Genomic DNA, 27,575 nt, shown 5'->3' with positions numbered 1-27,575 from the left:
GGAAATTTCCAAACGAGCTTTCCAGATCTGCCCACCTGTTTTCCGTCACTCTGAACATAGCAGAACCTTGGTTATAAGGCTGAGAGTTGAGGAGTGCAGCAGGAATGGGGTGTGAAAAAGCACCTCAAGGTATTCTGAATCTACATCGCTTCAAGCTTCTACACCCTGATCATTTGCCAATAAAAACTCCTGTTATATCTCAATTCAAAAGAAAAATCACAAAGTCCTATTTCTTTCCCTTTGGAATATTTTGTTTTACAAAAACAATACAGATGGCTCCAAAAACAAGCAAGAATTCTTCGACTGCGCTTCAGTAGTGTTTGGAGTTCAGGGAGTTTTGCTTTCATATTAAACATGATAATAAAGCTAATATATATTGAATACTTACTCTGTGCCATATATTGTTAAGAGCAAATGACATGTATGAACTCCTTTCATCCTTTTATGAGGGAAGTACTTTGATCATCGCCCCCATTTTATACAGTCTCAGAGAGATTAGGTAACATGCTTAAAGTCAAGTTGAATGCCATATTTGTCATTCTCAAACTTTTTGGTTTCAAAACTCCTTTACACTTTAAAAAAATTATTGCAAACCCCAAAAAAACTTTTATGTGGGCTATCCCTATAGATAAATGCCATATTTTAAGTTAAAACAGAAATTTTAGAAATACTTTTAAATTCATTCTAATAAACCCTTTACATGTTAACATAAATAACACATCATTATGAAAATTAACTATATTTTCCAAAACCAAAAAAAAATTTAACAAGAATGTCATTCTTTCACATTTTTGCAAAGCTTTTAATGTCTGGCTTAATAGATAGCTGAATTTTCATATATGCTTCTGAATTCAATCTGTTGAGATAAATCACACCAATCACACCACCTCGTCTCTGGAAAACACTGACACTCGTGTCAAAAGGAATGAGAAAAAGGCAAATCATATCTCAGTGTTATTATGAAAATCAGGAGCAGACCTATGGAGAGAAAGCAAAGTCCGAGATTAGACTGCAGCTTCTCGCTTACCTGTGCAGTGTAATTTTGAGCTGTCTCTTTGTAGTCCTAAGATACAGGAGCTCCCGTTCTCAGCCTACTAACCCATATGTTTCTGTGGCCAAGTCTTGTGTGCACTCCCTGCCATTGCTCAGCTGTAAACACACTTCTACACTGATCACAAGAAATAGGCCATTGATGATGTTCCCTTCTCAATCACTGCTGTCTCTGAAAGTGATGACTTTACTAACATCATCAATAAATTACTAAAGGACAGAAATGAGTTCCAAAAATATATGGAGTTGATTTCCTTTTTAAGGATCAGTTTCTGCGAATGCCCTTGGTCAAACACATGGAACAGGAGAACATCTCATTAGAAGAAGTTGTGGAAATAGAATACGCGGAGAAGTATACTGCACCCCACCCAGAATGATGTGTCCATGATGACTGGACCAGTTCAATTTAAGGGACAGAGGTATGGATCTTGACTGGTTTGGATCTGGTCCTTGGAAGGAAAGTCAACATTGACAATTGTGGGACACATGGATGTTGTAAAAGATATGGCCTGGGTGATAAAACACAGTTTGTGTTATTACTGAGTGCCTCTATGGATCAGACTATTCTCACATGGGAGTGGAATGTTGAGAGAAACAAAGTGAAAACCCTACACTGCGGCACAAGTATAGATTCTACAGCTATTGATAGCTCAGCAACTAAATTTTGCAGTGGCTCCTGGGATAAGATGCTAAGGATCTGGTCTACAGTCCCTACAGAAGAAGATGAAATGGAGGAATCCACAAATTGACCAAGAAAGAAACAGAAAACAGAGCAGTTGGGACTAACAAGGACTCCCATAGTGACCTTCTCTGGCCACAAGGAAGCAATTTCCTCAGTGATGTGGTCAGATGCTGAAGAAATCTGCAGTGTACCTTGGGACCATACAATTAGTGTGTGGGATGTCATGTTTGGCAATCTTAAGTCAACTTTACAGGAAATAAAGTGTTTAATTGTATTTCCTATTCTCCACTTTGTAAATGTTTAGCATCTGGAAGCACAGATAGGTATATCAGACTGTGGGATCCCCAAACTAAAGATGGTTCTTTCATGTTGCGTCCCTAACCTCACATGCAGGTTGGGAGACATCAGTACAATGGTCTCCTACCCATGAACCACAGCTGATTTCAGGATCCTTATATAACACTGTCAAGCTGTGGGATTCAAGAAGTTGTAAGGCTTCTCTCTATGATGTGGCTGCTCATGAAGACAAAGTTCTGAGAGCAGACTAGACAGACACAGGGCTTCTTCGAGTAGAGGAGCAGACAATAAACTGTATTCCTACAGATATGGGGGACACGAACACGAATAATAATTTGATTACAGAGATTCGTTCTATAAATGAAACTGGTAGAGAATCATGAAATTACATTGATGCAGATGCAGAAAGCAGCCTTTTGAAGTTTATATAAAGTTTTCACCCTTCATAACAGCTAACATATCACTATCTTTTCTTATTTTGTATTTATAATACAAAAGTTTGTGTTTATAGAACAGAAACTGTGGCTTGCATTCTCTATTTAAAAAAAAAGGAAAGAAATCATTTTGACCTCACAGATACCCCAAAAGGGTCTTGGGGACTCCAGGGTCCACTAGACCATACTTGGAAAACTATTTTTGTACTTTATCCCTTCTATCCATTGTACTTGCTTACCGTGATCACTATTATTCAAAATGAAGTACTTCTTCATAAATGACAAAGGCTGACTTAGACCTCTGCTCTGTAAGGCCTGTATGAACATATGCTTTTCGAGAGGTTACCTGCTATGTGGTCTCTTAACAGAATGGCAGCAGAAGTGACTGCTTTCTTACAAATGTCTGCAAACTAGGAATATGTGTATCCACAGATGTCTGTACATGGATCTGTGCAGGGATGTGACACACACACTCATGTGTCTCTTGGGAGGATTATGTCTCCACCTTTCAGATCTCTGCCAAAATAGCACTTCATCACAGGAGACTATGTCAGGATTCACCATCAGATACTCCCAGAGTTCCTTTCCTTTATAACATTTAATAAGGTTGTGAGTTCACATTTATTTGGTGATTATGTGTTAATTAATGCCCATCTTCCTCACTATATGACATGTTCCATGAGGGGAGGACCATGTCTGGCTCCATTTGCCAATGTAAACCTGACAGCTGACACAGTATTCAGCGAATATTAGTTGAATGAATGCTTAATAGGGTTGTCCTTAAAGTATAAAACAGTCAACGCAAAACACACCCAGGTCAACAGCAAATCATTTCCAAGCCTGTTTTGAATTGTTTTTCAACACTATTCATGGGCTACTTTAGGAAAAGAATAAATTATCATTGTCATTTTTCAGGAAATGCTTACAGTATTTGATCTGCAAATGCAAACCAGAATGTGAATTAGATATGAATCTTCTTTCTTTAAAGAATTTGATTTTCCTAATAGATGATGGGTTCTTTTTAAGTATTATTTATTTATTTATTGCGAAGTAGTCTCACTCTGTTGCCCACGCTGGAGTGCAGTGGTGCAATCTCACCTCACTGCAACCTCCATCTCCCAAGTTCAAGCTATTCTCATGCCTCAGCCTCCTGAGTAGCTAGGATTATAGGCATGTGCCACTATGCCCAGCTAATTTTTGTATTTTTAGTAGAGATGGGGTCTCATCATGTTGGCCAGGCTGGTCTTGGACTCCTGGCCTCAAGTGATCCAGCTGCCTCAGCCTCCCAAAGTGCTGGGATTACAAGGCATGAGCTGCCATGCCAGGCCCTTTTTAATACTAATAAAAAGAACCACCACAACATATTCAGGCAAAAACAGATGAGGAACGAGTTTACATATGTGTATACAGGCATACTTAAATGAAAACATCATGCAAAAAAAGGGTAAAAACTAAATTACTAGAATTTGCTTAGCTAAAGTAAAAAAGAAGGGGCTGGCCGGGCGCGGTGGCTCACGCCTGTAATCCCAGCACTTTGGAAGGCTGAAGTGGGCAGATCACAAGGTCAGGAGATTGAGACCATCCTGGCCAACATGGTGAAACACTGTCTCTACTAAACACACACACACACACACACACACACACACACACACAAAAAAAATTAGCCAGGCATGGTGGTGGCACCTGTAGTCCCAGCTACTCAGAAGGCTGAGGCAGGAGAATCACTTAAACCCGGGAGGCAGAGGTTGCAGTGAGCCAAGATCGTGCCACTGCACTCCAGCCTGGGCAAGAGTGAGACTCTGTCTCAAAAAATAAAAAAAAGAAGGGACTGAGACAAAAGGTTACGGAATGGGGGATCTGTTGACATGGATTTGTTTTGTGACAGACTTCTCTCCAAAGATGACCACATTACCTCCTATCTCTCATGCCTTTCCACAATGAGGCTGGACACTCCTATCATTAAGAGATGAGGTCTATGTTCCCTCTTCTTGAAACTGGGTGGGTCTGTGATAATGGTGATACAGTTGTTATGTAACTTCCAAGGCTAAGTCATAAAAGGTGATGCAGCTTCTGCCAGACTCTTGGGACATTTACTACTGCAGCACAGCCACCATTCCACGAAGATGCCCTGGCAGCCTACACAAGGGAACTGAGGTCACTGACCAATGATCCTGGCTGAGCTCCCAGACAACTGCCAGCACCAACTCGCCAGCCACCTGAGCCAGCCTTTTGTTTATTTGTTTTTTAGCCAGTCTCACTCCTTCACCCAGCCTGGAGTGCAGTGGCACAATCTCTGCTCACTGCAACCTCCACCTCCAGGGTTTAAGCAATTCTCCTGCCTCAGCCTCCCAGGCAGCTGGGACTGCAGGCATGCACCACCACGCCTGGCTAATTTTTGTATATTTAATAGAGACAGGGTTTCACCATGTTGGTCAGGCTGGTCTCAAACTCCTGACCTCAGGTGATCTGCCTGCCTCGGCCTCCCAAGGTGCTGGGATTACAGACGTAAGCCACCGCGCCTGGCTGCAAGAGTGAGCCATTTTCAAAACAGAGAGGCCCCAGTCAAATTGCTCCAGAAAATAATGTGTGGAGCAGGGAAGTAAAACAAATGACTCTTGTTGTTTTAAGCCACTAAAGTTCTGCAGCATTAGATAACCGAGTGAGACTCTGGCACCTGAAAGTGGGGATTTGCCCTTGGCACCAGGCAGTGGGAGGGCTTTGAGGTGGGTGTTACAAGGAAGCCAGAAGGGCTTTAAGAAGCCTGTTGGTTGGGGCTGTATAAAAAAGTTTTTTGAATGTTACTAGAAGCTGGAAGACAGGGAAGCCTTGTATGTATGTAATAGTGCAAAGTCTGGCAACACTGTCACCTGGGGAAATGTGGTAAACAGGAAATGTCCTATGACCTAATGGTCTATTTAAGTAAATTCCTCAGGCAGAATACTGTAAGTATCACTGGCTTTTCTTCATTATCTATGATAAGATGCAAGAGGGCAAAAATGAGACAATAACTTTAATTCAAGGGAAGCACCGACAGAAATGCTACCATCTTCACAAGTTATTTATCTCTGCGTAAGCCTTTTCCAGGGAAAAACACACATTCTTAGGCCTGAATATGTTGAAATGCTCTAGTCAATATGTTGAAATGCTCTAGACTAATTTTTCTTCTGCTTAAAACGTGTGTTGTTGGAAGAATCTGACCTTTTAAAGGTTTCTTGACCATGTATAACTCCTGTCTGCAGAATTTCCTTTAATGATAGAGGCATATCATAGTGGTTAAAAGCATCAACTTTGGAGCCAGGCTGCCTGGATTTGGCTCCTGGCCCCACCACCACTTACAATCTGTGTGATCTTGGGCTCCTTAGCTTCCTGCCTGTTTTCTCATAATAATCACACTCACCTCAAAGGTTTTACAAGCATTAAAAAAGTTAATTTTGGTAAAGTGCTTACAACAGTGCCAAGCACACAGTAAGTACCAGGTAAATACATTTTTAAATATTTGTAAGGATGTCTGCTCTGGTTACCAAAAAAGTAGAGGGCCCTCTTTGGAAGCTGCAGTCTCCATCTTCCTGGTGTCAGGACAGTAAGAAAACTAGGTGACAGTTTAACAGTAAAGGAGCAACTGGAAACCCATTAGTGGGAAACAGTCCTGGGCAAATTGATATAAATCATATTCTAGAAATCCCTGCCTGACTTGAATCAGGCAGAGATGTGAGGGCTTTTACCTGTATAAAAAGATGTGCAGAGATGAAGTGAGGGATATCATTACACTGTTCTCTACGAGTGTACAGGTATGAACTCATCTTGCCATGTACCAGTATTGCTGAGTGAAAAGTGAGCTAAATTTTAGGAATAATGACTGCTCATGGTAAGTACTGTCATTTCTAAGACTGTCTAAGGAGCTATTTTTTTCAGAAATGGCATTTTAGGAATAGAAGATTATGACTGAAAGAGAAGTACTTATTTTTTTGTCAACTGATCGCTTAAAAGTATTTACTGAGCATCTATTAATGCTATATGTATTCAACAATGCACTATCCCAGAGATTAAAGGGCCAAGGGAAGAGAAGGGCAGTGGCAGAAGAAGAGAAGGCAGAGAAAGAGAATAAAGAGAATGAAAGAAGGAAAATCAACACAAATGTGCACACCATTTACTAGGCATCTTAGAAAATTAATTCCTCCCGTTAAAGAACAACTTCCCTGTCCATGGGATCATAACAGGGGAAAACTGGAAGACATCTCACAACAGAGCATAATTTAAAGAACTAGAAACCCTTTAGGGGATGCAGAAAAAACTACCAGGTATTCATACTAATGAACTACAATGGAATTACATAATAGTTCAAAGAGTTATTAGTCTTTCCATTTTATAAAGAAGCCCATCATTAGTAATAATTGGGCTGGTATAAAATAGGAAATCAGCTTTTGAAGGGTCTAGTATAAATTACAAAACCAGGGCCAGCGGCATAATTTAGAAAATTAAATAGCCTAAATCACCTCCCTGTGACATCGCCATTACCGTTTTTATGATAGGATCAACTTATTTGTTTAAAAATATCTGGATTCATAAAGGTAGAGAGGAAAAACATTTTTAAATACCCAAAGTGAGCAAAATGAAGGCAAAACAAAGTTTCAAAGTTGTTCTTTCGGGTGGAGAGGGGTAGAAATTGGATGTGGAGGGGAGGCACAAAGGAATAAGTGAAAGATTTCCGTCCTCTGGATTGCTCTACACACCTGACCTGGTCCTTCCAGACTCTCTCCATCTTAGGTCAACATCTGGGATGGTCGTTCAATATCTCTTTGTTTTATTTCAGCTTCCCATTTTAAAATCCTACCATAGGCTGGGCATAGTGGCTTACGCCTGTAATCACAGCACTTTGAGAGGCTAAGGTGGGCAGATCACCTGAGGTCAGGAGTTCGAGACCAGCCTGACCAACACGGCGAAACTCCATCTCTACTAAAAATGCAAAAATTAGCTGGGTATGGTGGCACGTGCCTGTAGTCCCAACTACTCAGGAGGCTGAGGCAGGAGAATTGCATGAGCCTTGTAGGTGGAGGGTGCAGTCAGCTGAGATCACACCATTGTACTCCAGCATGGGCAACAAGTGAGACTCTGTCTCCGAGAAAAAAAGAAGAAAAAAGAAAAAGAGAAAAAAAAATCCTACCATAAATACATTTTATTCCTTTTGCATCTGAATTCCCTTCACAGGGACCTAGTATGAAATGTGCTAAACAAATCTTACTTTATAGGACAAAGGCAGTTTCCAGCTCTCCTTAAAATAACAATTATGGTATTACAACATCAGGCTTATGGTATTTTTCTATTGCTAGATTTTTTCCATAGGTAAATGAGCTCTGAATTATATTTTCCATTTGCACTAAGTCAAATGACAACAAATCTCTAGATGTCTATATTAAAAATATAAAGTAATACAAATACTATAAATGGCAGGATATTTTTGTATCAAAGAACCTTAAAATGTGATGCAATCTTACTAAAAATTGTGTTACTATTTATTTCTAAAAGCGATTCTTACTAACTGGGACTGAAAAACCTAGTAAGACTATGATATAATTATAAATCAATAATCAAAAATGCCCCTGGTTAAAATGTATTACACAAATTACTTCTCCAAAGAGTTGTTCTATACAACACTGCTTTGGATAAACCATCCTACAAAAATACCAAAGTAGCATTCAAAAGGAACACAGGAGGGGAAGGCACTTGTTTTAGAGGCATTTTGTGTGATCAGCTGCTCATATACTTATTGCTGTATGGGGTTTAACCTGAGAAAGCCGAAGCCTAAATTTTGCTTTGTTAAAATTAAAAAAAAAGGAGTCGTCGTGATTTTTATTATGCCTTATTTAAGTTATTTTAAAGTTGGAAATGCTGTCTTCAAAGTTTACTTCTACAGCTAGAACACAGTACTTGACTATTGCTAAAATTTAAACAAAAATATTTCAGGTTACTGTGATATTTATAAAATAGTATTTTCAAATATCTGTATTTAATGTTCCAGAAAGCAATTACTTTAAGTACTTGACAGACTGTCTTCTGCAAAACCGTTTATACAACTCAATTCCCATCTACCTCATCTTTTTCTTGTAGAAATACATGCCAGTTAACTCCTTAAAATGTACAAATCAAAACACAGCCCAGCCCTCCCTGTTATACACCACCAAAGCATACTGGTGGTGGCTTCCAGTCTGTGAACAGTGTCTACTACAAACAGCTCACTTACTCAGCTCAGCCTCCTATGGATAGTAAATACCAAACTAGCATATTCTCTGACTTAAGAATCACCTAGACCAGAGCCTGCCACAGGAATAGAAGATGCTCTGTTCTCACTCATAAGTGAGAGTTTAACAATGAGACCACATGGACATAGGGAGGGAACATCATACACCAGGGCCTGTCGGAGGGTGGGGGGGCAAAGGGAGGGAGAGCGTTAGGACAAACACCTAATGCATGCAGGTCTTAAAACCTAGATGACGGGTTGACAGGTGCAGTAAACCACCATGGCACATGTATACCCATGCAACAAACCTGCACGTTCTACATGTGTATCCCAGAACTTAATAATAATTAAAAAGATGCTACAGTGTAAAAGTAAGATGTGAAAGTAAGTTGTTCACACTAGTGAACAAATAAATGCTTTATTTATTCAAGGACTTCCCGGCCCCTTTGATATGTTACTGTGCACAGTGAACCTCTGAAACCTGGACCTAGGATCCAAGGTACTTGTCTTCCAAACTGATTTGAATCATGAATCCACTTGACTCCACAGTATCTGGTAGACCACAATTTTTCTTTTTCTTTAAGACTAGTCAAGTGCAGTCTTGAGAGCAGAGGAAAGAGTAGAACAAGGGATCTGATCTGTAACTGACTGTGGACACTACCTTTGAACTAGCCAGCCAGTTTCATAAACAAATTTCAGGAAATCACAGATCTCTGCAGAGCCTACATAGTAAATATGATAGTACACGGCAAGCAATAATGTAATACATCTCGTATTATCCACAGATTTTAACTTTAAACAGAAACACATTAGAGATTCATCAAATTCTGAAACACTAGGCTAACAGGACACCCTAAAAATCTGATTGTAGGGAATGTATATCACTAGGTCTCAGTCTTTTAGTTTTAGGACCCCCTTGCACTTTTAAAATTGGAGAAGCGCAAAGAATCTTTATGTCAGTTATACTTACCTACATTTACCATTTTAGAAATTGAGAAATTTTTTAAATATCCAATTCACTTAAAAATCCATCATCAATTGAAATATTTTTATGTAAAAATAAGAGCTGCTTTCCAAACCAAAAGGGATTTTTGTGAGAACAGCACTTCTTACAGTTTTCTGCAAATCTCTTTTAATGTCTGGCTTCACAGAAGGCAGCCGCAGTCAGAGATCTGCTTCTGCATTTCATCTGCTACAACACGCTGTCTTGACTGGAGCACCTGAAGAAAATCCAGCCTCACTCAGACACGTAGTTGGAAAAGGAAGGAATTTTTAAATAATTTTTTTCAAGTAACTGTGGATCTTCTCTGATACTCCATCAAAACTAGACAAGTGGGCGTTTCTTAATGGTTAGTTACAATATGAAATCTGGTACCAAATTGATGAACTTTCATACTCTGTTACATTAAAATCCACTGGTTCAACTCGCACTTGAAATGGATCATTTATCCATGTGTGATTGTTGTCACATTATGCATTAGTCATTTGGAAAACAAGGTTCATTGGGTTATGTGGATCTTCCAAATGTTAACTTGTTCCATTATATAAGATCAAAAAATAACTTTGTTAATATCTTCATTGATTGAAGAAGTCTCTAGATACTAGGAATCTCACAGCAGCAAATATAAGTTTTCTCAAATCCTCATTTGCAAAGTTCAAATTTTATGACTGGCCATAAGTCCTGTCAGTTGTTTTCCTTAAAGTGACAAGTGAATTTTACTCATTTTCAAGAAAATGTCTGCCAAATACCCAAGACTAAATGGCTAGAGTTTAGTTGTTACTCTCTCAAGTAAAAACGGTGTTTCATGAAAAAGCTGCCAGTTCAGCTCAAACAAATTGAAGTTGCTTTTCCTCAATCAAATCACTGCACTTTGGTATGCAGTAAGAATACTTGCCATTTCCATCCCACAGAAAATTTAAAAAGTATTCGCAGGGACAAGATTTAATAAAATTAATTTTACCGCTTCATCACAGACCTTCTTAAGTGGAATTGGAATCTTTTTTCCTGAGAGTGTCTGGCAGTGAACAATGACCAGTACTGGCTGGGGCCACTGTCTCGATTCATGCTAACATGCCAGCAGTTTCACCTGCCACTGCTTGTACACCATCAACACAAATGTCATCACAGTGAAAAAGGCAAATCACATCTTAGTAATGTTAGGAAATTAGTTTTGATCTCATAGGCACCTAAAACAATCTTGAGGAGCCCTGGCTATAAAGTCCACACTGAAAAACATTCTAACATAAATTTAAAAAAGAAAAACCATTTTTGTTTCATTTTCAATCATAAGCAGCAGAAAATCATAGCCTTTAAGAGTAGTTAGTGGCAAGAAATTTTAAAAGGGAGGGATTTGGGGACTATGTTCCAATTCCTCTGTTTTTCAGAGAAGGAAACTGATGCCAGTGGGGTGCGGGGAGTGTTAAACATCTTGTCCAAGTTTCTAAGGCGAGTCAGACACTAGATCAGAAGCCCATTAGCTGCTCTACCGTCCCATCCTACTGATTCAACAGTGCCTCTGGCACAGGCACAGTGGCAAGATCTTTGGGATGATGTACGGGAGACACCTGATCCCAGTGGGCAAAACATTAACCAGCTCAAAGGACAATGGACAGAGTGTATGTTTTTCCTATTTTAAATAAAAATGATAAAACTAAATAGACTTCCAGTTTTAGTTCCAACATGTAAAGAGCTTGGAAATCATCACGCCCATCCTTACAAGACAAAAAACCTGAACAAACTCGAAGTCAATGACTTTTCATGGATCTATCAGAAAACTGAAGCTGTGGGGCAAACCTCCACCACAAAATCTGGAGAGGAAACAAATTCAGAGCCATGGCTGAGATCTGTGCACCTGCAGCCGAAGTCACTGAAGCCATAAACTGGTAGGAACACTGAAATGGTAATTTTGACGAATGGCCAGACTGTGAATTGACTAGTCTGAGAGTGGCAGCCGGTCTTATGAAGCCTCCCACTTGGTTGTGAGTTCTAATCCCAGGAACCCCACCAAGTCCTCAAGGTAAAGAGCCAGTAAAGACCCTCTTATGGCTCCAGCATGAAGAGGTGAAGAGTAACCCTTGTGAAATGCACCCAGAACCTTCTCCATGATAAAGGCCCGCACCCCGGAGGTGGGGAAGACTTTCTCAGAGCCTTGTCTCAGAGCCATGAGGAAAGGGCATTCCTGAGTCCAGTCCCCTCTGGCCTCCTGTCTCACTTATGGGGCTGGAAAAGCTACACAAGAAGAAACATGTGAAGACGCAGCCTAGAGACACAGGTCCACTGAAAGACTGAGAGTGAATCAGAAGACTGCAGACCACTGGCCCTTCCCACACCTTACAACTGCACCAACGGGGCTCCAACGTGTGACACAGGATGAAAGCCAAGAAAGCTGCAGGATGCACCCTCTCTCCAATGAGGGTGCTTGGGGAAGCCCAAAGCCAAGACACGGGACAAAAACAAGGGCACTGCAGGGACCGGAACCTTCTGGCACCCACAGCTGCAACAAACATGACGCACAGCCCAATTCACAGTCAGATTAACAAAAAGCCTCACGTCAAAGGACTGTTTACCTCAGTTTCTGTTACCCACCATGTCTAGCTTCAGTAAAAAAATCACAAAACATGCTAAGAGGCACGAAAAAAAAAAACACAGTCTGGAGAGACAAAATAACCATCAGAACCAGACTTAAATATGACGCAGGTGTTGGAATTACCAGTCAGGGAATTTAAAATAACCATAATTATTAAGATTAATGAAATTATTAAATGGTAATTGTAAAATCTTGACTGTCTTCATGCCTTAATAAGCAGTAGCTCTGAGGAGGTGAAATTCTCAACACAGTAGAGATGTCACTGTGGATGTCACTGGCAGAGGGGAAAAGCAGTGACAAGGTGACCCCTCCAACAGCACTGTACCTTGTCTGCTGGGGCAAACAAACCTTTGACTCCGCTTTGCCTTTCGAACCTTTCCCCCCTACATAAAGGGTAAAAAGCCTCACAGTGAAAGGAATTCCTAGGTAGAAAGCACAGTATGGCATCTTTTCTGCAAATAATCTAGCCAATCAGACACCGCCTCCTTTCCAGTGGCCTTCTCCAGGAGGGAGCCATCCTGTTTACTGCTGTCTCAACTTTCACTGGACTGTGTTACTGAAAAGTTTCCTCCAATTTCCATACCATTTGCACAAGGAAATGCAGCTACTATTTCTTTCTTTCTTTCTTTTTTTTTTTTTTTTTGAGATGGAGTCTCACTCTGTCACCCAGGCTGGAGTGCAATGGCATGATTGCAGCTCACTGTAACTGCAGCCTCCCGGGTCCAGATTCTCCTGTCTCAGCCTCATGAGTACCTGGGACAATAGGTGCATGCCACCACGCCCAGCCAATTTTTGTGCTTTTAGTGGAGATGGGGTTTCACCATGTTAGACAGGCTGGTCTCTAACTCCTGGCCTCAAGTGATCTACCTGCTTTGGCCTCCCAAAGTGCTGGGATTACAAGTGTCAGCCACTGCACCTGGCCCTTTCTCTTTTCTTTTGAATCCTTTCCTTTCACCTAAAGAAGTGGCTTTAGAGTGAGAACAGCACTTACCTTGCCAGGTCTATAATTTGTGCTTAAGCATTCTGAGGTGGGGTTTTCCCCAAAAACATACGCTCTCTCCTACTTCTCTTTGAACAAAATTCCAGTTGTGCCAATCATTAAAGCCTCGTTTTAATATGTGTGTATATGTGAATATATGTATGATTAAATGTTCTTGCTAGTCACTGCCTCAGGTTCAGCTTTCTCATGGAATCTCTTTCTAAAAGATTTCATATTCTGAATAACTCCTTGGTCCATACATTGACTGTAGGAGTTTACATTGCGAGCAAGAAGAAAAAAAAATCACTAACTCACTATCTGATTCTTCAGGGTGGGTGGTATTATTATTTACTCCTCAAGCTTTACTGAGGAACGATCTTTTCACGAGGTTATAGTACTGTACCTGTTTAACAACATTTTCTCGTGTCACCCTTTTCTTGTGCATAACCACCAAGTTTCTCTTTTGAATGGGGCAAACATTCCCACAACCTTCTGCTCTTCACCTGAGGCTGAAGAACTGTAACCAATACCCACATGCCAGAGCCTCTGGGATCGTCTTAGTTCTGGAGTGGTGTGTGTGCAAACATTATGTACACATTATTCCACTTTGTGTGCACGAGCCTGAGAATGAGGGCCTCCTAAGTTTTGTGCCCTGGCCACGTCACTTGCCTCAACCTAGTCCTGGCCCAGGTACAAGGGGCTATTTACCTTTAGAATGGCCACTGCTGTCTGTCCTCATCACCATTTATTTCTCTTTCTTTTCTTTTTTTTTCTTCCTTTCTTTCTTCTTCCTTTCCTTTTCCTTTTCCTCCCTCCCTCCCTCCCTCCTTCCTTCCTTCCTTCCTTCCTCTCTCTCTCTCTGTCTCTGTCTGTCTCTTTCTTTTTTTTCTTGAGAGAGTTTCGCTCTTGTTACCCAGGCTGGAGTGCAGTAGCACAATCTCGGCTCACTGCAACCTCCACCTCCTGGGTTCAAGTGATTCTCCTGCCTCAGCCTCCCAAGTAGCTGGGATTACAGGTATGTGCCACCATGCCCAGCTAATTTTTGTATTTTTAGTAGAGACGGGGTTTCACCACGTTGGCCAGGCTAGTCTCAAACTCCTGACCTCAGGTGCTCCGCCTGCCTCGGCCTCCCAAAGTGCTAGGATTACTGCGCCTGGCCGTCACTACCATTTCTACTTGACCCTGGTCACACCTTCACTGTTCTCTCTTTAATTTATTCATTTCTTTCTTTTTTTTTTTTTTTGACTACAAGTAAAAAACTAAAAACTGGCTTCTCATAAACACTGCCAACTAAGCAGGACACAGCTTTCCTTCCACAAGTGATGCTCATTATTCAGGCAGGTGCTTTGGCTCCTCTTAACTGTGTTTATCATTCCCGGGCACAGAGAAGAGGCTCCTCCATGGATGGGCCCTGCTGTGCTCCTGCCATCCTGGAAGGGGGAGGTTCTGAGGTCTGAATGCTAGACAGCGGGCTGGCTGAAGGGAACAGCAACAGCAGCTCTTCCTGGCCTCTCCCCCTACTCAGCATCAACAAGTCACCAGCAGATGCTACTTTATTACCAAGCCACGAGTGCACTCTGTTTTGTTTTTGTTTTTGTTTGCACTATATATTAGAGTTTTTATGGCAATTTTTCCAAAAGGCCAGAGTAGTTTTTAAATTCCGGTATTATAATTTTTTTGGTCTCTTCCAATGTAAATAATCTGGTTTTTAGTCAAAACAGTGTGATGAAGAGTAAAATGTCCCTGAATGAAGACCACCATGTGGCCCCTCTGCTGTCCTTATGCCACGGCAGTCTGCGATCTCCAATCATAAGCCAACAGCATGATGCCCGGGGCTGCAGTGCTTAGAGCACACGGGCTAGAAGAAGCTCTCAGCTTTGATTTAGTGCTCTCTAAACTAACCAACCTTCTTTCGAGCTGCTTTTCGTAAGAAAGCTCAGTCCAGAGCATCAGCCACAGTTGCTCCTTCTGGCCCACATTGTTCACTAGGAAAAGAAAACCTATTTAGAGCCAAAGAACACACAGGTGAAGCAGAAGCAGAAACACCAATTTGCTTTTGGCAGGAAACATCACTGGAGAGTCAAGAAATACTAAATTATGTTGAGGCACCTGAAGACAAAGGACAACTGCAGCCTTAACAGACAGAGGGCCCTGCACTCAGGAAAGCAGTCTGTGCTTCCTCAGTCCCCACCCCTCGTTGTACAGAGTCAGCCAGACTGCCTGGACTTACTGAGGACCTCCTAGGTGCACAGCTCTGCTCCTCGTGCAGTGGAGAACCTAAGCACAGACAGAGGCAGTCCCCACTGATGTTTCTATCTGCTCAAATTTTAAAGTGCATGTGAGCCTTTAACTCAACATTCCTGCTGTGCAACAGCACTGCTGGGGGCAGCTCTAAGGGCTCAGGGACACAGGGCGGCTGCCCACATGCTTTTCCTGCCCAGCGGCTCCTCTCAGCCACCTGGCTGCGTGGCTCCACGTACAGACTCTAAACAGTTGTATATACGGTTGAAACTGGGAGGCTTGAGTTGAATATGAATCTAAAGATTTGCTCTGTTGGTAGCAAGCCAGTCCTCGCTGTTAATCCACCCTCACTTTATTAGTTACACACTTTATCTTGAAAAACAATGACAAAGAACAGCGCCTGGAACGTGTTAAATGTTAAGTGCATTATAAATATTAACTCATTTAATTCTCATAACAAGCCTATATTATCTTAATTTGAAGGTGAGGACACTAAGGCACAGAGAGATTAGGTGATCTGCTCAAGGTCACAGCTAACGTGATAGAGTTAGGGCTCAAACTCTTGCAGTCTAGCTCTAGTCTATGCCATTAACTGCTGAACAAAGTATTTTAAAAAAAGGGGCCTGAGGCATTTAGGTGAGTATATAACATGCCTTCCTAAGGGCAGCCACACTCATGATAACTAAGTCTCTAATGTAGAAGTTAAAAGAACAACAACAACAAGGCAACCAGGAACTGCAGCACTGCAGATATCACATCTCCCATCTTTGGCTACTTGTGTGTGTCTCAGAAGCTTTCTGCAATGGAACGCCCACCAGTCAGCCCCAAATACCTCTCCCAAGGCAGGCAGATCTGTGTGGACCACCAACAAAGGAGTCACCAGGCACTTGTGGCCATTTAAACTTAAATCGCAATTAAATAAAATTTCAATTTCTCAGTGGCAATGGTCATATTAATAGGTGCTCAACAGCCACATGGGACCAGTGGCTACTATACTGGACAGTAATGAGAGACCATTTCCAACATTACAGAAACTGGTACTAGCCAGCACTGAGTAGACAAAGTAGTGTGATTTCTTCTTATGCTTTAGTCTGAATACATTAGTGATAATAATTTCATCTTTCCTTCCATGAATCTGCAAAATTCAAGTTACATTTTGTTTCTTCATAAAGCAAGTTTGTACTCCAAAGGTCGGTTCTAAGGGGTAGAGTGGGTTATTTACAAGCAAGTCAAGTAAAGCCTTTGTCCTCTAGTAGCTGGTACCCAGGATATTAATATGTCGTCTTCTATCATCATGATCAAAGGTTCAAAACCAGTGAGGAAAAAGGAATTCATTAAAAAGTTCAGCAGACAGCAAAATCAATTTTGTTTACAGATTTCAGCTTCATGTTGGACATTAAGCATGAGACACACAATCAACTGGTCACATGGAAGCTTGACAAGAGAGGATGGCTAAGTCCACACAAACTGATACCCCATCACAGAAACAACTAGGACGCATGTACTACTACAGAAAGTGGGTCAGACACTTCAAGGCTTTAAAAAAAAGCACCCACACAAAAATTGTTCAAATACAATGGAAGCCATGTGGTCCAGGGACAGTGGTGCCAAACTTCCCACTGCTAGCAAATATTTTCTTACAACAATTTCTAGCATCCTTAACTTCCACTAGCAGTATCCCTAAATAAACAGTACCACTGTTCCATTTCATGTGGGTTCTCATGAAGCAGAAAAGCCATAACTAAAACGTGAACAACTTAGCAATAAAGCACAAATTCTAGGATATTTTCACAGCTAAGGAATCTAAAATCCAAAATTCTCCCTCTAACTCCTCAACTTGAAGTCCATGGAAGCCAGGTAAGATTATCCTTATGACCAACAGGAATTGCCTTGTTCTAACACAGATCTTTGTTTATTTAAAGAAATTCTCCTCTCTGTCCTTCTCCCCATTCCTTCCCTCACTCTTACTGTCTACCCCTATTACATTTAGAAACACAATTGAATTTTTATGAAATCTTGTGATTCAAAGTTATTTTTTTATTTCAGAAGAATGAGGCATCGCTTACCAAGCAGTGGTTATAGGAATGATTAATATCTAGTCATCTTAAGTTGCAAAAACACATTAAGCTCCTCAGAAGATGCAAATTTTTTTAAAATGCAATAAAGTAATAATTATATTACATACTTGTGACTTCTTGTAAGAAATCCAAACATGGTCGACTACTTCCAGAAATACTTATTGAAACAGCCAATGGGGTCTGTCCTTCATAGTTTCGTGTGTTCGTGTCTGCTCCATAATTATATAACATCCGTGCACAGAGCACATCATCCCTAAGGGCAGATAAGTGTAAAGGAGTCTGTCCGTCTTCTAAGCGACCCAAGTTTGTGTCTGCCCCTCTCTGAAGGAACATTCGGCAATAAGAGTGATTGCTTTTGATCACGGCGTATCGCAACAGGAAACCATTCTGAATGTCGATGTTGGCATTGTGGTCCAGGAGGATTTTCACACAGCTTGACCTCTCTCGGATAATGGCGAGCTGAAGCGGTGTGGTACCTTTATCACTGAGTGGGTCAACCTCAGCCTTGAACTCCAGGAGAAGCCGGACAAATGAGTCCCTGCCGTAGTGGGCAGCCACATGGAGGGGAGTCCAGCCGTCATTGCTTTTTGCATTAATGATGTCGCTCCTGTATTCAGATTCTAACATCAAGCGTGCAATACGGGCCCGGCCATGCATGGCTGCATAATGAAGAGCTGTGAAGCCTCCGATTAAGTCTTTAACTGTGGGATCAGCTGGAGTTAAAACCAAAATGAAAGTATTAGCAGACTCTAAGACAAAACAACAAACATTACCATGGCACAGCAAACTGTGGCCAATTCTCATATAAAATGTGAAGCAACCAACCACTGTAATGAATATCAAGTACTTTTTTCCTCAGTTTAATTCAAGTCTAGTTTTAATGGAAAATAAATTTTGTAGAATGTTATCACGTCTGGGTTAATGAAAGGAGAAAGACAAAGTGTTTAAAATGATACACACAAAAAACACGGAGTACAGATCACCACATCCCCTGTCTTTGCTAATTTAACCAACTGCCTTTGACTACTCAACTCCTTCATCTCTGCACTGTTTCACGTTGCTCTTCTGTTTTGAACTTTTTGTTTTATTTTCTCTTGTGCTTCTTCTTGGTCTTAAAGAGAAGCATGTGTAGCAACATCTGCTGCTCTAAATTACGGATGTACTATGGTCTGGCACACTGTGTTGTTTTAGGGTATATTAAGTAATAAGAAAAAAGTTTTTCTGTGGTCTATAAAAATTCCAAAGCATTTCAGATATGTGTCAAGTAATCTTGATAAATTGTTTTTTCAAAAGATAGAAGTCTATTCTGAATTCCTAGTTTTATATGAACTTTAGCGTTTATAAGAATTAAGCAATGCATTATGTGAATAACCTCAGCATTGTGTAAATATTATTTTCTAAAACAGTTCCAAAAACCTCTCCTAATTGATCTCTGCAGAAGAAAAAACAACTATAATAATTTATCTGCTATGTGACTCAAGTCACAGACTTTTGTCACTGGCCTCAGATATTTCATTAAGCCAAAGGTTGGTTCTTGATGGTGTTCACCCCATGGCATCTCTGGCTGGGGGCAGAAGAGGGACAAGGACTGGTTATGCAGGGCACCTCCTGGAAGCCAGCAATTCCGTGCAAAAGACAAATTGATCAGACTTAACTATCCAGGATGAAAATGCTCTCTTCTTGTAAAAGTCACCCTTAATTTCTGGCTTGTTAACAAAAGAAAAAAAAATCATTAATGTTTCTCACACACACACACACATACATACACACACACAACACACACAGCCTCCACAGGTGAGTAAAAACTCATGTATTATTTAATAAATGTTACTTAGGTCTAGAACATATTATGATAAATGGTTCTCTTAGAAAAATCTACGAGGCAGAAAACTGTATGTAAAATAACACTGTGGAGAGTACTTCGGTGAAGCAGTTGCTAACAAAACCTATACCAAATAAGATTTTTTTAGGTAAGCCATATCATGTAGATTTCTAAAAATATTTATTGTAAAGTGACAGTACACAATGGTAGTATTAGTTGTATCTATTTAGAGGAAATAAGAGCATCATATCTACCTTGGTCTTAACTGAAAGAAAAATATACAGTACCTGTTTACTATATGACTTAAATAAATAGGGCAAGAACATTTTAACACAGCATTTTGCTGCCATCTGCTGGTAAGGCATGAGCATGAGCTACTAATGTTTATGTTGGACAGATACTGCTGAGCCCTCAAGTCACTCAAGCCTGTTTCAGGTGCATCGCTCACCAAAAGTTTGAAATCAGGCGTGAAATCTACAAGATGCCCTCCCATTCAAATGAAACAAAAAGTCTTGCCAAAGGTCATTTCTAATCTATACCTGGCCAGTCAATTGCTTGCAGACATTCCCTCTTAATCTGCAAGTGAAATTTAAGAATACCTTCTTTCACTTCTCCCACCTTTCAGCCACCAGCGGTGCTTTTAAAGGAGCCAGCCAACATCCTTATTTGCATCCTATACTTGTTCTATTTGACGGTAAAATTAAAATTATGTTACAAAACACTGCACTTGCATCTTTGGTTTCCATTTCAGGTCTCTTTTAGGTTCTATGTACGTTTTGATGCTACACTGAGCTAAGGAAAAACAGAGATTAACACACACAACAATGACCTGCTTAGTCTCTGTTAAAACCAAATGGGAGATTAGATGGCAAATGAAAATGCAAACAAAATGTAATTTAAAGATTATTAGCCCATGAAATAAGGTAAGAAAAATATGTCATTTGTAATAGCAACAAAAACTACAAAACACCTAGACAGAAATTCAGTAAGAAATGTATAAGACATGTGAAAAGAAAACATTAATTCAACTCATGTCATCTGTATTCATTCAAATGTCCCTTTATCAAAAAAAGAAAAGCCTCCCCTAAACATTTCATCTAAAACAGCAACCCCACCAAACTAATTACTTTGTCCCCTTATCGAACATTTTCTCCCCAGGTAGAACTTATTTTAAATAAGCTGTAGCAAAATCTCAACGGGTTCATTTAAATTTACTGGGGAAAAAAATGTAATGTATATAAACAGAAGCAAAGAAACATTCCCTATGAATATGAGGGGATTTTTTTTTTTTCTAACAGCTTTATTGAGGTAAAATGCATTCACTTTAAGTGTACAGACTGATTAGCTCTGATAATTGTATACAGGTATATAACCCACCACCCTATTTAAAATATAGAACATTCCATCATCTCAAAAAGTTCCTTCATCTCTCTTTAGCCCTTCCCAGACTCTGGGTCCCATGCAAACCACTGGTCAACAAAAAGTTTTCTCTTTTCTGGAAATTCATATTAATAGAATCATATGTAGACTTTTGTGTCTGACTTACTTCACTTTGCATTATGTTTCCGAAATATTTCCACGTTGTATTAACAGTTCATTCTTTTGTATTGCTGGATAGTACCGTATACTATAGATATATAGTTTTTCTAATCCATTTATGAGAAGATGGACATTTGAGTTATTGCCAATTTGAGGCTATTTGAATAATGCTATCATGAATTAATACATGAGAGAGAAGGAGAGAGGGACAGTGTGTGTTTTCATTTCACTTGGGTTTAATATCTACAAGAGACTTGCTGGGTCATATGTTAAATGCACATTAAACTTTTATAAGTGGCTTTTTAAATGGCTATACCATTTTACATTCTCACCAGCAACGGATGAGTTCAAATTGTTCTACATCTTGGTATCATTAGTAATTTTAATTTCACTCATTCTAGACAGGTAAAATCGTGACTTTTCCATTTCCCAAATAACTAGCTATACTGAACTTATTCATATACTTTGTTTTGTGAATTGTGTGTTCACATCCTTTATCCACTTCTATTGGTTGTCTCCTCATTAATGAGTTGTACAAATTCTATGTATATTCTGGATACAAGCCTTTTGTCAGATGTGTTTTGTAAATATTTTCTCCTAGTTTGTTGCTTGCCTTTTCATTTTCTGTATTATGTTTTGAAGAGCAAGACTCTTGATTTTGATGAAGCCCATTGTTTATTTTACAGTTTGTGGTTTTGTATCTTATTTTAAAAATCTTTGCCCAATGCAATGTCACAAAGATTTTCTTTTTTCTTCTAGGAATTTTGCAGTTTTAACTCTCACATTTAGATCAATGGCCCATAATTAATTTTTGTGTGTGGTATACCGTAAGTTCGAGGTTGAGTACTTTCCACAAAGATACCTACTTGTTCTAGCACAATTTGTTAAAACGACTCTTTTCTTAATGATTTACCCTAGTGTCACTGCTGAAAATCAATTTACCATAAAAGTGCAGGTCTATTTCTGAACTGTTTTGTTCCATTGGTCTAAAAGTCTCTCCATACACCAAACCTACACTGTCTTGACTACTGTAGCTTACAGTAAGTTTTAATAGCAGGTAGCTTAAGTTCTCTAGCCTTCTTTAAAATTATTAATATTCGGGATAACACATTTTAGAATCAGCTTGTCAATTCTTCAAACAAGTCTGCTGGAATTTTGATTAGAACTCCACTGACTCTAAGGACGGCAACCTCTCTAAAATGATCTAAACAATATTGATTCTTCCAAACCATAAACATGGGATAATTCTCTATTTAGGTCTTAATTCTCTTCAGCAATGTTTTATAGCTTATATACATCATGCATACATTTTGTTAAATTCTTAAATATTTTAAACTTTGTTGCTATTATAATGAGCTAAAATTCCATTTTCCAAATGATGACTATTGATAGAAATAAAGCTGATTTTTGTACACTGACTTGTGTATTCTATAATCTACCCAAAATCACTTTTAGTTCTAGTACACATTTGTAGGTTTCTTTTTTTTTTTTTTTTGAGACAGAGTCTTGCTCTGCCACCCAGGCTGGAGTGCAGTGGCACGATCTCGGCTCACTGCAAGCTCCACCTCCCAGGTTCACACCATTCTCCTGCCTCAGCCTCTCCAGTAGCTGGGGCTCCAGGCGCCTGCCACTACACCCGGTTTTTTTTTTTTTTGTCGTTGTTGTTTTTTTTTTTTGTAGTTTTTGTAGTTTATGGGGTTTCACCATTTGGCCAGGCTGGTCTCGAACTCCTGACCTAGGTGATCTGCCTGCCTCGGCCTCCCTTGTTTGAATGGTATATGTTAAGAATTCTAATGTAAATTTTTTCATTGTTTCTCTCGGGGTAAGTTTTTCTTTTTGTCGTTGTTGTTTTTTTTTTGTAGTTTTTGTAGTTTTTGTAGAGACAGGGTTTCACCGTGTTAGCCAGGATGGTCTCGATCTCCTGACATCTCGATCCGCCCGCCTCGGCCTCCCAAAGTGCTGTGATTACAGACGTGAGCTACCGTGCCTGGCCTGTAGTTTTCTTGCCAGTGTCTACATGCACAATTATTTTCTCTGCAAATAAAGACAGTTTGACTTCTTTCTTTCCAATTCATGACCCTTGATTACTGCTCTGCTCTCATTCCACTGGTTAGAACCTACAGTAGAGTGCTGAATAAAGTGGCAAAAGCAGAGACCCTTCCCTTAGTTCCTGATCTTAAAAGGAAAGAAATCAGTAGTTCACCACCTGGGAAGCTGTAGCTTTTCATTGCTTTGGAAATCACCTTCCGCTTCTGGTTTCCTGTCTTTCTCATGAAGGTATTTAAGACTGTCCCATTTTCTGAATCTACTGAAATGACTGTTTGGTATTTATGTTTTACTCTAATGTGACAAATTACTTAGCCTATTGATTTTCAGATGTCAAACAAATATTGCATTCCTGGAATAAATACTACTTGGGCATAATATCCTTTTTTTTATACACCAATAGACTGAATTTGCCAATATTTTGTTAAGAATTTTTGTATCTGTTGTCATGAAAAATATTGTCCTATAGTTTTCTTCCAAGGTCTTTGTTTGGTCTGTATCAGGGCTACACAAGCCTCATACAACAAGCTTGGAAGGGTTTCCTCCTCTGTCAAAAACATTGTGTAGAATTCTTATTTATGTCCTTTAATATTTGAAATAATTCAATGAGAAGCCAGGTGGGCCTAAAGTGTTCTCAGTGAAAGGTTTCAGTGATTAGCTAGATTTCTTAAATTGATATAAGGCTATTAATCTATTTTTTCCTTGGGTCAGTTTTAGCAATGTGCATCAGGAAATCTGTCCATTTTTCCTAATGGCACACAGGTGCCCATTATACTCCTTATTATCTTTTTGATGTCTAGAGGATCTGTAGAAACATACCCCTTTCCATTCTTTTTAAATTTTTTTTATTGGTAATATTTTACATGTTTATTGGGTATATGGGAATATTTATTACATGAACAGAATGTGTAATGATCAAGTCAGGGTATTTGTATTATTCACCATCACCTTGAGCATTTATCATTTCTATGAGCTGGGAACATTTCAAGTCTTCTCTTGCAGCTACTCTGAGATACATAATACATTGTTGCTAACTATAACCACCCTATTCTGCTACTGAATGTCAGAGCTTATTTCTTCTAACAAATGGTACCCATTAACCAACCTATCTTCATCTCCTCCTACCACCAACATACCCTTCCCAGCCTCTTGTTATCTATCATTCTATTCTTTACTCCCGAGAGGCCAACTTTTTTAGCTTCTACATGAGTGAGAACGTAATGTGCTTATTTCACCTCGCATAATGACCTCCAGTCATCTATGTGGCTGCAAATGATCTCATTTTTTTATGGCCCAATTTTATTCTATTGTGTGTATATATACCACGATGGACACTTAGGTTGATTCCAAATCTTTGCTATTGTGAATAGTGCTATAATAAACACACAAGTGCAGGTATTCCTTTGACATACTGATTTCTTTTCCTTTGGATACTCAGTAGTGGGACTGCTGGGTTATATGTATTTCTATTTTTAGTTTCTTTGAGAAATGTCCAGTTTTCCACAGTGGATGTACCAATTTACAGTCCCACCAACATCATATTAAGAGTTTTCTTTTCTCTGCCTCTTTGCTGGCATCTGGTATTTTTTGTCTTTTTAATAGTAGCCATTATAACTGGGATAAGATATCTCATTGTGGTTTTGATTTGCATTTCCCTAATGATTAATGATGTTGAGCAATTTTTCACACACCTGCTGGACACGTGCATGCCTTCTTTCAAGAAATGTCTATTTGTGTCCTTTGCTAACTTTTGTTTTTTTGAGATGGAATTTCGCTCTCGTCACCCAGGCTGGAGTGCAATGGCGCCATCTCGGCTTACTGCAAACTCTGCCTCCCGGGTTCAAGTGATTCTCCCGCCTCAGCCTCCCGAGTAGCTGGGATTACAGGCACCCACCACCACGTGCGGCTAATTTTTGTATTTTTAGTGGAGATGGAGTTTCACCATATTGGCTAGGCTGATCTTGAACTTCTGCCCTTGTGCCCACCCGCCTCAGCCTCCCAAAGTGCTGGGATTACAGGTGTGGGCCACCACGCCTGACTTGCCCACTTTTTAATCGGATTATTTGTTGTTTTTACTGTTGAGTTCCTTATATATTCTGGATATTACAATTTCCCTTGTCAGATGAATAGTTTGCAAATATTTTCTCCCATTCAACAGGTTGTCTCTTCATTCTATCAATTGTTCCTTTTGCTGTATAGAGGTTTTTCAGTTTCTAAAATATAGTCCCGTTTGCCTATATTTTAGGTGTCTGTGTTTCTGAGGTCTTAGCCATAAAATCTCTGCCTAAACCAATGTCCTGAAGCATTTTCCCTGTTTTCTTCCAGTAGATTTGTGGTTCCAGGTCTTATGCTTATGTTTTTCATCCATTTTGTGTTGTTTTGCATATGGTGAGAGACAGGAGTCTGGTTTTATTCTTCTGCATATGGATATCCAGTTTTCCCAGCAACATTTACCTGAAGAGGGTGTCCTTTCCCCAATGTACGTTCTTGTTATCTTTGTCGAAAATCAGTTTGCTATAAATACACAGATTTCTGGATTCTCTGTTCCATTGGTCTGTGTTTTTAGGTCAATACCATGCTGTTTTGGTTACTAGAGCCTTGTAGTATATTCTGAAGTCAGGTAGTGTGATGTCTCCAGCTTTGTCCCTTTTGCTCAGGATTGCTTCAGCTATTCGGGCTCTTTTTTGGTTCCTTATGAATTTTAGGATTGTTGTTTCTAATTTCACAAAAATTGACGTTGGTATTTTGATAGAAATTGCCTCGAACCTACACATTGCCTTGGACAGAAGAGTCATTTTAACAAAATTAATTCTTCCAATCCATGAGCATGGGATGTCTTTCCATTTGTTTGTGTCCTCTTCAATTTGTTTCATCAGTGCTTTGTACTTTTCCTTGTAGAGATCTCTCATCTTCTTGGTTAAATTTATGCCTAGGTTTTGTTTTTGTTTTTGTTTTTTTGTTTTTTTTGTAGCTATTATGAGTGAGAATACCTTCATGATTTCTTTTTTTGCCTGTTTCATTACTGGTATACAGAAATGCTACTGACTTTTGTATGTTGATTTTGTATCCTACAACTTTACTGATTTATCAGATCTAAGAGTTTTTTAGGTAAAGTCTTTAGGTTTTTCTAGACATAGATCATATCAGCAGCAAAGAGGGACAATTTGACTTCCTCTTTTCCAATTTGAATGCCTTTTATTCCTTTCTCTTGCTTGACTGCTCTGGCTAGGATTTCCAGTATTACAGGAAATCTTTCTTCCACTCTTGATATTGGTTATGTATCTTTTCTCTTGTTTTTTTTTTTTTCTCCCCCCCACCATTCTAGACAAAGATTCATCAATAAAATTGATCTTTTCAAAGAATCCTTTTTTGTTTTTCAGTTCCGTCTATCTTCTCTGTCATTTACCCATTTTCAATTCCACTGATTTCAATTATTCTCTTTATTACTTCATTCCTGTTTTTACTTTGGGATTAACTGGATTCTAGAAGTATACAGAAACTGTTTCAATATAGCTCCTTTCTTTGTGCAATTACTGTCATATATTTCATCTTTATATGTTATAAGCCCAACAACAATTTAATTTCATAATTATTGTCTATTTTCGTTTAAAAGATGAAATGATGACAAAAATATACTGTCTGTGGCAAAACTCCTCAAAGGTAAGAGAACAGCATTTCCTAAAAACTACTGTCAACATTGATGATAGACTTTCAGCTTTTCTTCTACACATTTTTAAAAAGTTATACGTAGCTGTAACCATACTCTAATTACTTAATTTCTTCTCTATATGCGTTGAGAATGCCTACATTTGAAAAATTATATACAATGAAAGATAGGCTTTTTTCAATACATCATGACATTTAGTAAGGTGAAACTTTTATATAGAAAATATTTCCTGCTTTTAAGACTGATTCCTCTGGCCACGTTAAAAGAATTGTATTTAATCTAATTATTAACTAAACTTAATTTAAATGAATAGAGTTAATATAAGTTCTATACTGGCAAGAGAAGCTACTGTTTTTAAGACTTCAATACATACTACTAAACTGCTTTCCAAATGTGCTCTTGTAAATTCCCATCAATGTGCCAGTTTCACCACATTTGGAATTATCATTTGCAAAATCTTTCATTTTTGAAAAGCTAAAAGTATTTTTCACCATTCTTCTGTGGATTTGATTACCCCCTTATCTCTCACTTTTTTCCCTGTGTTTCACCAAAAGGATTTTACCTATTTTATCGAGAGGTTTTCTCAGGTTCCTCTGGGGATCTGCTTTATAGACTTAACTTCTAGATCTTTAGCCAACTTCCCTCAGGCCAATTTGTATAAACACTGAATCTGAAGATGAATAAATGCACTAAGACATTGTCTCTTCAACATTATTTTCTTGAAACGTCCAGCATGGTCTTGGAGTTTTTAGAAGACTCAAAATTGGGAAATGAAGACAATCAGGAGTTTGTTACAATTTCCACGGTTAAAATAGAGACTCTTCCATTATGATTCTAACAGTACACTAACCTGGTCAGAAAGACTACCAGGATTTGTACAGATGTGCTATTATATGCATCCCATTTGTTTTTAAAAAC

The 27,575-nt window shown here is 39.3% G+C and overlaps 1 protein-coding gene and 1 pseudogene across 1 annotated transcript in view; one reads left to right on the top strand and one right to left on the bottom strand.

The window, feature by feature from the left end:
• ASB7 (ankyrin repeat and SOCS box containing 7) overlaps window positions 1-27,575 on the bottom strand; it is a 47,163-nt gene that overhangs the window by 1,252 nt on the left and 18,336 nt on the right. Inside the window, exon 5 of the mRNA XM_011965249.1 lies at window positions 17,691-18,296. Within this exon, the coding sequence (XP_011820639.1) occupies window positions 17,691-18,296 (606 nt within the window). The remainder of the gene's footprint in view (window positions 1-17,690; window positions 18,297-27,575) is intronic.
• On the top strand, window positions 105-2,360 carry LOC105528492 (annotated as a pseudogene).

This window comes from Mandrillus leucophaeus, unplaced genomic scaffold (assembly GCF_000951045.1).
Source record: "Mandrillus leucophaeus isolate KB7577 unplaced genomic scaffold, Mleu.le_1.0 Scaffold719, whole genome shotgun sequence".
NCBI classification, from domain to species: Eukaryota; Metazoa; Chordata; class Mammalia; order Primates; family Cercopithecidae; genus Mandrillus; species Mandrillus leucophaeus.
Note: the sequence above shows the minus strand (reverse complement) of the source record. Positions and strands in the feature narration are given on the sequence as shown.